Source organism: Anthonomus grandis (assembly GCF_022605725.1).
Source record: "Anthonomus grandis grandis chromosome 1 unlocalized genomic scaffold, icAntGran1.3 Chromosome77, whole genome shotgun sequence".
Taxonomy (NCBI): Eukaryota; Metazoa; Arthropoda; class Insecta; order Coleoptera; family Curculionidae; genus Anthonomus; species Anthonomus grandis.
The window spans coordinates 130,523-142,751 of record NW_026088433.1 but is presented as its reverse complement, the minus strand read 5'-3'; the positions used below and the strand labels follow the sequence as shown (position 1 = coordinate 142,751).

Sequence of the window (12,229 nt, the reverse complement as noted above, 5' to 3'; positions counted from 1 at the left end):
TGATGGACAGTTAAATTCAGAGCGATATTTACAAATTCTGCAAACGCAAGTTGAGCGCTTCCTAGAGGAATTGCCTCTAGCCCAGCAGAGGCATCCTATATTTTTCCAGCAGGATGGTGCGCCACCGCACAATTCTAGAGTGGTCAGTAATTATTTAAATGAGCAGTTTGCATGGGCGAAGTTAGAGCCTCAAAAATGGGGAGGCTAAAGCCCCCATCCAGGGGCAGAGTTACACGAAGAGGTGAGGGGGTGGCCATCAAAGAAAAGTCCGGGTGCAGGCGCCGCCGGAGGTAACAAATTTTTTGGTGGGCACCTTCATTTTCACTTATAAGTCGTTAAAATTATTAAAAAAAAAGAATAGTCTTAAACAGCTTCTATTCTAATTTGCTGTACTATATACATAATATCATGAATTTCTTTTACTTTTATTTTCATATTAGGTTTCATCCAAGGAACACGTTTCTGAATTTTATTGCAATATCCATAATGTATGAACTATTCTGTATATGTATTGGAGTATATTGAATACACAGCAAAAGTCAAAAGTCGCTAGTTTTTAAAAAAAATTTAAACTTTCAAGAAAAATTTCAAAGTTCAAAATAATATCATTTTAATATCTAATTGTCGGACTTAATTAATTTAGACAAAGTTAAACACGACGTTTCGGTTGGTAAGTATCTCCAACCATTATTATATTAAAATCTTATATTAAGTGTAAACTAACAGTTTACACTTAATATGGTATTCAGTTTTTATGGTAACGGTTGGAGATACTTACCAACCAAAACGTCGTGTTTAACTTTGTTTAAATTAATGACAATGCAAATCCGACAATTAGATATTACTTCTCCATTTTCTGCCACCTTCAAAACCAATATCATTTTAATAAAACGCAATAATTCTTCAAAAATAGTAAAAGCAAAATTTATTAAAAATGTCCTTAAATGAAATGAAATCCAATAAAATTATCTTATAACTACTCTAATAAAACTTTTCGATTTCCTTTAAAAACTCTTTTAAAATTTCATCTGGCGACAATGACTTTGTTAGACCACTTTCAATACTAAGAGTGGTTAGTGCTAAAGAATTAAATCGATCCTGACCCATCGTTGACCTAAACCAATTTTTAATTCTTCTCATTGAGAAAGAGCGTTCGCAGGACGCTAAAGAAATTGGCAAAACTAATGCTATTTGCATAACGGTATATGCATTTGGAAAAGTCTCTTTTCTTAATACATCTTTAATATCAGAAATGGTAATGTTGTGGCTCTGGCTTTTATTTATGCAATTCCCAATAACGGTCATTTCAGCTTTTAATAGCTCCCTATCGATTAAAAAGGTATCTCAGATTTAGCTAATTTCTGACTTTCGAAAGAAAATCTTATTTTTAGATGATTTATTATATTGTCGAGAGACCTATAATAAATTGAAATTAGCCAAAACTTTTGTGCCTCATTTTTTATCAAAGGTGAATTTAAGAACGTTTCTTCGTGTACTGCGGAAATGGAAGCTTCAACCACATATTCTTTAAGTCTTATACTTTCTGTTTTTTTACGTTTTAAACAATTTTTTTGGGGGGGCTAATTTCATTTTAAAGGGGGCTAAGCCCCCCCCCTAACTTCGCCCATGGCAGTTTGGTGAGCAGTGGATAGGAAATCAAGGTCCAATACGTTGGCCGCCTAGATCCCCTGACTTAACACCCTTAGATTTTTATCTTTGGGGAAGAATAAGAGACTTGGTATACCAACAGCCAATTACTTCAAGAGTAATGTTGGAAGAAGCTTTACATAATGCATTTGCAACAATAACAAATATTGAATTAAGAAACGCTGTTGATAATGTTGAAAAACGTAGCCGCTGGTGCATTGATCAGGAAGGAGCTCAGTTTGAACACTTGTTATAAGTACGTAATATATAGAGTTGCAGTTTTAGTTAAAATATCAATAAAAAAATAAAATCTGGTTTTTACTTTTTGTTTGTTAGTTCATATTCTAAGTTTAAAATAAATAAATAAATAAATACTTTTATTTTTTTTTATTTTTTTACAGTATTATTTTGTTTTTATAACTGTATTTGTCCATTAATATAATTAATATTTAATAAAACAGGAGCTATTGTTTAATTTACTTTTGATTTTTAAAAGCGCTTACTGAAGTATCACAAATAAAAAATACAGAACCTATAACGTCCTTTTTTAATCTTTGAGTGTCTTAAATAACTGCACTTATTTTTAATAAGGACGTTGATATCGCAGGCCCTTAAATTCTCATTATATCGTAAACTATTAAATTTAGATTATTAGTGTTATATATATTTGAAAAGGGAATTTTAAGGGCTACAAGAAAATGCAAAAAAAATAATATGCATTCCATTTAAAAAAAAAAAAAATTTTTTTTTAATAATGAAGCACCCTGTATAAATTATAATATCATGAGCATGTTAAGCGCTTAAAAGTGCTATAAGAAAGTCTTTACAGAAATCATTTATCTTTAAAAAACACAACAGCCATAGCCGAAAAACGAAAATGACCAAATTTCAGAAACGCCCTCTAGCGGCCAAACTGTTTGCCATAGCAAAATTTCATTTGCTTTAATAAACTTCTTTTAAAATTTGAGCCCGGAGAATGGAGGTCAAATTTTTTTTATCTCTAACAGGGACATGACTTCCCATAAGAAAACGTCTAAATTGGCCCACCCTGTACATATGTATATGTATTGAAGAGAGTATTACACATATATATGAACATAATAAATATAAAATAATGGAGAAATATTCTTTATATAGTTATGTATTTCATATTTACATACATGAAGGTGCTACATCAACAAATATAAAGTCCAGTGCAACGATATATTAGAATGGTCACCCGTCAAAACACCAGCATTCCACCTGCCAAACAATGTCATCCACCTTCTATTTACATTGTTTGACAAGTAAAATGCTGGTGTTTTGACGGGTCACCATTCTAATATATCGTTGCACTGGACTTTACATATGTATGTAAGTTTAATATGTAATTATTTTTTGAAAAAGTCTGTGATTTTCTTCTGTTTTTAACCTTCAGTGAATTTCTGAATGCGATATCCCTCCATTTTCTAATCACCAAAACGTCTAATGCTGTTGACTCATGTTGCTGCTCAATGTATTTTAATGCAAGTTCCATTACATTTTTGGCTTCTTCATGAGAAATCGTTTTTTCCTCTTCAATGTCACTACTCTCATTATATTCCTCTGGTTCTTTGGTTGCTAAATGTATGATTTCTTCATCATTCAAAAATTCATTTTCAAGGTGATCGTCACAACTTATCATCCAATTTTCCACTTCTGGTTGCAATGCTTGGTTACCCGTTAACTTTCGAAGATCTTGTAGAGTGGATTTGTTTTCTTCTTCTTCAGTCCCTGCAATATTCGGGATCGCAACTAGATTCTCAACATCTGGCCAAAGTTGGCATTTCTTGAAATGCTGTAGCTAACATATAGATAACGTCCTTGATATTGATCTTTTTGATGACTTCTAAAAGACCTTTGTCTTCACTGTCCGAGTGTTGCAGAATTTCAGAAACAAGTTTACGCCTGTATCGTCTTTTTAAGCTTTCGATCACTCCTTGGTCCATTCGTTGCACTAAGCTTGTCACATTAGGAGGAAGATAAACTAATTTTATGTCATCTACATCGCAGTCATGAGGATGGGTTGGAGCATTATCTAACACTAGAACTGCTTTATTAAACCACTAAATTAAACCACTCTTTAAACAGGTCTGAATTCATCCACGCTGATTTTTGTGACTTATAATAGACCGGATGGGGACGATGGATTCAAGTCTTTAAATGCCCGTGGTTTAGCAGACTTGCCAATAACGAAAAGAGGAATTTTATGAGTTTCCGCTGCATTCGAACAAACGACCATAATATGTTCTTTGTTCTTTTTAAAGGCAGAGGCAGACTGTTCATGAACATTTTAATGTTTAGCCCGGTCTCGTCCATACTATAAACTTGTTCTGGAGATAATTCCTCCGTTTTAACCAATTCTGTCGCACCTGAAGTATCAGCAGACCGTTTTTCTCCACTTACATGTGCGAAATGAATTCCGTGTCGCTTTTTCCATTTATTAAGTGAACCATTACTTGCCACAAATTCGCCTCCATTATTAATCTTCTGGTGGATAGCCAGAGCTTTTTCTTTCAAAATTGGGCCGCCAATCGGTGTACCTCTTCGACGTTCCTGAAGAAACCAGATCCACAAAGCTTCATCGACGACCTCGCAAATCGGTTTTTTTCTCGTACAACGGCTGCCCAGATTCTTATCAGATTCCATTTTTGAATAGAACTCCTCAATCGAATGCCTTCCCTTCTCACAGTCATTTACAGTGCTTTTTCCAACATTAAATTCTGCACAGATTTTCGCCACAGATTCACCATTATCAATCCGCTTTAACACTTTTAAACGTGTATCCATCGAAACCACAATTCTTTTGCGCTTTGCACTCATTGTTAAGGAAATAGTTATGTTTTGTACGTACCCACAGCAAGAACAAACCAAACTGATCAAAACGACAAAATAATCCTATCCAACATCGTTTATAGTTCAGTTTACAGGGATCTCCCCGTAATAACGGGGAAATCCCAGCCGAATCGCCTTGCCGGTGAATTTCTTGGAAAATATTGCGTTGCGTTCGGCTGTTGTAAACAGGCCGGTTAATGGTCGGGACACACATGCCCGCAACGAGTCCGCACCGAGCACGCACCATAGCACGGCCGTGTCTCGGTGTGAATTGTCGTTCGTAATCATATGAAGTATAGGTAGAAAAGTTTATAAAGAACCGGCTTGAGCAGCCGCACAAACCCATTTTTCAACACAAAATCGATAGAAAATCCGGTGGCAGAGAGAAAAGACGACCGCAATATATTTTCTCTCGCTTCTTATTAAAGAAACCGCAAGAACAAAGCAGCCGCCGTACTTCGTTTCTTTGTTCCTGCCGGGGATTTAAAGCCTATAACGTAGCCTGGAGGCCTACTCAGTGTCGTCTTGTACGGGAAGTGAGTTAATCGTGTTATAAGGCATTTAAAATATGTTGTGTGGTTTTTTTTAAAGTATAATAGTGAAATAGACTATAGTTTTTTTAGTTAGACTATCCGATTTTTATTGTAAAAGGTAAGTAAAATTGGTTTAAATTATTCAATTGTCTAATAATTTAAAAAAATAAATGAAAATTAATTACTGTTAAAAATTATATCATTTAAAATATAATTTGATTTTAAGTGACAAAATAATAGATATTTAACTTGTAGGTATATATGTACAGCCTAGAGTGTGCATGTGTATATTAATTTTTTTACTTTCTAATTTTTTTTTAGATGTCACCTAAGAAAGTAGGCAAACAAGGACAAATAATTCACAGCCAAGGGAGAGAGATTATTTCTAATGTGGCAGCTTTTATGAAAAAAGAAGCAGAGCAAGGAATTACTATTCCTTTGAAAAATGTTAGGTAAGTGAGCAATATAAATTCATATTTTATAGTAGGATGTTTTCAAATTTTAATTTTTATTGTATTGATAACTTACAATAATAGTATATAATTATTTTAGACAACGTTAGAGTTATATAAAATAGTGTCTGAAAATAAAAAAAAGTATCCTGTAAAAACCAAGTTGGACGACCTAATGGAAAAGCATGGACACATTGTGTTACGTTTGCCTCCATACCACCCAGAGCTTAATCCGATAGAAAAAATTTGGGCAATTGTTAAGAATTGGGTGGCAAGCAGAAATTCCACTTGCGGAAATTTCGAATGATGAGTGGATAAATATTTGCAACTATATAGACAACATAGAAAAACAATATTTCGAAAGTCATCACCTTTTTGATGAAGCATTGGATTCTTTAAAATTTACAGTAAATACAGGCTCATCTGATGAAGAGATCGAATGGTCTTCATCGGATGAATCTGATTTAGGTTGTAATACACTATCTGATAGTGAATAAAAATATATAATATGTAAAATAATGAAATAAAACTTTAAGCTTATACCAATTTGTTTCTTTACACAAGTCGTTTAAAATACCTAATCCTTAAAAAAAATGAGAATAAAGAATAATCTTCAGCTACCTATTTGAAGTCCTGTTTTAAAAATAATTAGCGAACTGCATCCTCCTGTAAGTAAAACTATTTTTTATTAGATTTTTTATGGGCACATCACAATGCTAAAAAATATAATTTTAATTTATCTACATTTTTTTAAACGAATCTCGGAGCAATTAAATTCAAATATATGCATTCTTAGTTGGTGTTTCAACTAAATCAAACGCACTTATAATATCGCTAGCTATACCTGCTAAAAATCTAGGGCTATTTAAACTCTAGTACAAATTAATATTAATAATTTCAACAAGTGTGCCGCCTCCACTGTCTTCAGACCTCGACATAGTCATCTGACCCGATCGATAGAATAACGAGATGCGCGGATTTTGCCGCCTGTTGAAGTCACCGGTTCTTTATAAACTTTTCTAACTATAGTCTTAACATGACCGCACCGTGCCCGTGCGCCGACTCCGCACCGAGTCCGCAACGAGCTAGAATAGTTTTGTTTAATTTTCAACGGTGACGGTGCGTTGTACGGTCTCGAACGAGCAATAAAATTTAGCTATTCAAAATGGAAATTGAAAGGTTAATAGAGGAAGTAAGGAAGTTTCTATCACTGTATGATTAAAAAAATGAAAAATATAGGAATACAGATTATAAAGACAGAGTGTGGAAGAAAATTTCTTTAATTAGATTAAATTATTTAAATATTAGAATAATAAATAATAAAATTAAAATAATTAATTATTATTATTAATTAATAATTAATATTAATAATTAATTAATAATATATAATATTATTAATTAATAATTAATTATTATTAAATCATTTTATATTAAATATTAATAAAAAGTAAAATAATATAAGAAAATTAAATTATTTAAATTGCCAGGGCTGTATTTTCCTGCCAATCTACGCTGCCCTCTATAGAACTAAAGAAATCATTTAGTTGTTCTCGTATTGCGAATGCTGTATTTGTTGATCATTACCAAATTTCGAAAACATTTTTCTTTGAAATAAATTTAATGTACCAACCCAATTAAGTTTCGATCCAAACTGAATACTTTAAAGTGCGTCATGACAGTCCAATGCGATGCGGGATGCGGCCGTGTGTAGGAGATGTGTGTTTTGGGAGATAACGCACCGAGACACGGCCGAGCTACGCTGCGGGCACGGTGCGGTCTCGGTACGGATATGTGTGCCCCGACCTTAATCCGTTGACCAGTTAATAGCGAAGCCGGTTAAGAGGAATTTACTGTATTTAATTTCCTGAAATAATTTTACTGTGGATCGAAAATAGATTAATTACATGTATTATTTAAAGTTATTAACAATTCAAATCTAAAGTTAGAAGTCTTTAATAAAATTCTATAAGCCAAGATAAATATTTTATTAGATTTAATGTAACATTTTCACAGATATTCCTTAAACTAGAAACATCATCCATTTTTTCATCAAGAGACCAAACAAAAGTTTGCCTCCTTACACTTAAACAATACCTAGTTACAGATGAGAGCCTATGTCTAGGTTAAAAGAATTTAACGAAATTGAAGTGTGTTTGTATTACTGCATTGCTTTACTTTTATTTTCATTTTATTATGCATAAAAGGTCAAATGTGAAAAGTTGTCTGTTGTTACATCATCAAATAAGGTAAATTTGTTTACTATGATCGTGCTGCGCCGGAGGTGTGGCCTAGAGCCTCGATAAGGTTCATGACTTGGGGTTTTATTTAATTTAATTAGTCGAGCGGCTTTAGATCGTTTTGGTTGAATTTTCTGCTATTCGAATATTTGAATCTTCACAAATATATACTTATATTCAATCTATAAATTTAAATCTCACAGGCCTACCAGCGCAGCCCCTAACTTGTTATTCCTTCTTTCATTTTAAAACACATATTTAAAAAAAGATAAAAGCTACTTAAGTAATTCTCAAAATCAGATTATGATCATAAAATTATATTTTATAATGGCCGGGTTCATCAGAAAAATGCGCTCTCTGGGCGCTCGGTTCTGATGAACCTGGCCAATTATACCCTAAATGTTTGATCTGGCACGATTACTTAAAAGGATCCTTTTTCGGTAAACCCCAATATATTAACATAGCTTTGCATAACAAAATAGTTAAAAGGGATTATTATATCATTACCTGGCACAACCTCAAAATCGGTTTGGACCCATTTTACAGGCGACCGTATTATATTTAAAAAAAAAGCTGCTTACAAAGCAAAGGTGTTCGGTAAAATAGTATAAAATACGCATAATTCTCCTCGTCTAAATCTGCCAAGGTTGCATCGATGGGCGGGCCTATATTTCGCGCACATCATTTACTCTATCTGTTTGGTAATCCGACTATAGAGGAGAATTTTTCCCAGCTATAGCAAAAATAAATCTTATTAAAAGTAAAGAAATATGTAAATAACTGTTAACGTCATATAGAATTTATTGGAAGGTTTAACCTATTTTAAATATTCTCGCCTTTAGCCAACCAACAATATCAAAAATGTTGAGCTATTAGAAATTAATTTGATTCCTAACTTAAATAAATTAAGATCCTTAAAAGTTAAAGACTTTATGCCAAAACAATAAACCACCAAAGTCATATTGAACTTTCTGGAGTATGTAGATGCAAATTTTTTCAGAACATTCCACTGCAGGAATTTTAACTACTAAGTTTAAACAAAATAAATAAACAAATGAACTAAGCCCAAATGTCGACAATATTGAGTGCTCAGATTTTGTGAAGTTCCTGGTTCTTTGATAAACATTTAGATGTCACAGATCAGCTGACACAATAAAGATTCTTTACAAAAGACAGTCGATAAAGGTATTTTGTTAATTGCTCACCAGGTGCTAATACAATTTTTGTCGAAAGTCTAGGGTCAGGGATGATGTAAGGGATTCTTTTAACGTTGCTTTTCTCAGGCCTTTTTATAATAAACTTTTTGCTGCCTCAAACAGAGCACTACTTTTTGATTTTTTTTAAAATTGTTTTTAGGAGTATCTGCAGGCCAAAAAATCTTAAGTCAAAATTAGACATGTAATCATACATCTTTTCAAAATAATAGGGTCCCAAGAAATAGTATTTCTATAAATTTTATTGAAATATGAAATCTTTAAATTTCTATAAATGTAATTTTATTTATATAAATGTAATATTAAATAATGACTTTTGTTTGTGATGTAATGGATTATGTTAACTAAGAATTTTGGCATAAAGGATGAATTTATTTTATATAATACCTGATTATTTTAACAATATTTTTGTAAATGCTACGTTATTTTCTAAAATGATTCTTTTGATTGCACAACTTTTTATTATTTTTTATTGATTTTCTAGTTGTCCTTGGAAATGTGTTACTTAAATATTGAAAGAGTTTGTGTTTTATTAGGTGCCTTGGCTCCTTCAGATGTAAAAAGAATTTTAGATGCAGTTAGGGGTAAAATGTGCTGCCTCCCTATAGCCGCTGCTACTTATCTTTGCTCCTATATGAGGACAGCTCCACAAGAAACACTATTAAAGCCAATTAATATGGTCCAACAGTTGTTAGCTACACCTGCCACTGAAGAAGATAGTTTAAGGTAAAATTAAAACCAGTTTATTTAATTATATATTGCAAACATCATTCCGCAATTAGGGAATAGTAATACAAATAAAATGGGATAGAGATATAACAACTTGATTAAAAAGGAAAAAGAACGTCGCTAGAACTTTGCACTAACGTATGATTTACAATAAACATATTAATTTTTTCGGGATGGTCTTTAGGCTATCTATTTGGATTAAAGTCATTATCCCTTTAAGAATTAAGTTTTGACACTAAAATGAGTCATAAAAAAATCGTAAATTGAGTTTTGTGATTGTTTTAATAACAGTTGGTAAATTAAAGAACTATTATAGTTAAATTGTACAAATTTTAGTTTTAATGTTTTGTCAAACATGATGTATTTAGTATGAAGTACATTATCATATTTAAAAAAATTAAGGCTTTAATTAAAGAAGAAATTCAACGGGTCCGAAATAATAAGGCTCCAGATACAGTGTCCCAAAAATCAATGTTCATATCACCACCAAAAATACATATTGCAATATTATTATTCTGTGACAATACCTGGTTTAGGTCAATCAAAAAGGTATTATTATCAGATGACGGCGATTTGTAGGAGATGAAAATTGATAGTCTACTTTGTTATGTTTAAATTGTAGGAGTGGAAAAGTTGCTTCGTTGAATTTCAAATTTTCAAATTTTTCTATCTGTCTCCCTAACTAGCAAGAGTACGCCATCATTCTGATGGTATCTTCCATTTGAATAAAATATGTAGTAGTTTTCAAGTTTAAATGTGTCCAAACAGTTGGACACATTTAAACTTTGGTTTGGTTGGTATCTCCCATATTTCACTCAAAATTATAATATCAAAGCAACAGTTTTCAAAATTTGTCAAAGTTTTTTTGAGCACTACGTATATTGATGCGAATAAAACTTAGAAGATCGTTTTTTTTTTCGCGAAACTCTGTTGAAAAAATATTTGGGGTGTCAATCTTTGTGTATGCATTTTATTCATCTTGGAAGCCATGAATTGTGTTCATGATTTTTATAAAAACAAGTCAATTTTAAAAAAATAAAATAAAATATTTTAAAAATTATTAAAACTAATAATCTAATTAAATAAATATTTAAAGACAAAAATATTTTAAAAAGAAATAAAAGTTAAAAGGTAGACAGTTTTACACATCTAAAAAATATCCAGCGTACACTATTTTCTTATACTTTTGCATTATTTAGTTTCTTGGTCCTTGATTCCTGGTTACCCCTTTTGTTGGATTACCTCTTTCCTAGGCTTCGAATAGTGGTGCTTTTCGTTTGTGGGTGTTTCACGTCCCCCTTCTATTTCGTCAAGTTGAAGCTAACCTGTCCTTTTCTGTTTTAACTCTTCCAATGTGTATGCCGTTCCCTCTATGATTAGTTCGTTTTTCTTTATAATAGCCTCTTGATTATTCTGGCGAGCTTCCCTTAAGTATGTCCTCAATATTGTTCTTTTTTCATAGTCCTCCTGGGAGTACTCCAGAGTAATGTAGATTGTTGAGCCCTTTAATTTATTTGCGTTTTTTAAGGTATCAATGTCTCAATAGAAATTGGTCGTTTTTTTTCACTGGTTCGTTTTCCAATTCTGAATAAATTTCGTAGATCTCTATTTTGACAGCCAGTCTAATTTTATTAGCGAAAAATGTTTACGGTCATTAAGCTTACAAAGGCGGCAGCTAACTACAACTATTTGTGGGTTAAACGGCATGTCATCCCTTTCTGGAAAAAACATTGCATCTTGTGAAATTAAATCACGAAATTCATCAAGCCATCTTTTCTCATTCGAAGCTATAGTTGTACCGAATTTATGCTCAAATATTCCACCTTTTATTATAAAAGAGCGTAATTGGGTACATTTAGAAGGATTATCTTTAGCTGACAAAAATTATTTTCGTTCGGATCCAGTGGATCTTTTAATAGGAGCAGAGTTATTCACTCACATACTTCTAAAAGGGCGTGTTGTTGGTAAGGCCGGCGAACCTACGGCCATTGAATCTGTCTTTGGCTGGGTCTTATTAGGCAAAATTAATTACAATAGTATGCCTAATCGCGTCACTTCATTTTTTCTTTCTCCAACATCATCACATTTGCATTCCGAAGTTCTGGAAAATTGAACAAATTCCATCTAAAACCTTTCCCTCACCTGACGATATAAAGTGTGAGTTATTTTTCAAAAAAACGACTACAAGAGATCCAACCGGTCGGTTCGTTTTCCTATTCTGACTAAATTTCGTAGATCTTCAAAACGACAGTCAATATTTAATTTTTAATTGAATAGTTCCAAGCAGGTAGTGATGTCGATTTCATTATCTTTTTCTACGATGCCGTGCAATAATAGTTTATATTTTTTTGCTTCCCGATCTCTGTTTCTTAATTTGGTTTTTAGGACACGTACTTCCTCCTTTCGCCCTGCGTTTTCCTGTTTTAATTGTTTGATTTCTCCACGTAATTCCTCCTGTAGATTTTTCATGTCACGCGACAATGTTTTTTTGCGTATTTCACGACTATCAGTTGTTTTATATCTTCACTAGCCATTTCATTCAGCTGCTTATGAAATACAATTTA

General features: G+C 32.5%; 1 protein-coding gene across 1 annotated transcript in view; it reads left to right on the top strand.

Moving 5' to 3' along the window:
• The window catches only part of LOC126749473 (mediator of RNA polymerase II transcription subunit 24), a 53,978-nt gene that overhangs the window by 18,758 nt on the left and 22,991 nt on the right, over positions 1-12,229 (top strand). Inside the window, exon 8 of the mRNA XM_050459163.1 lies at positions 9,473-9,662. Within this exon, the coding sequence (XP_050315120.1) occupies positions 9,473-9,662 (190 nt within the window). The remainder of the gene's footprint in view (positions 1-9,472; positions 9,663-12,229) is intronic.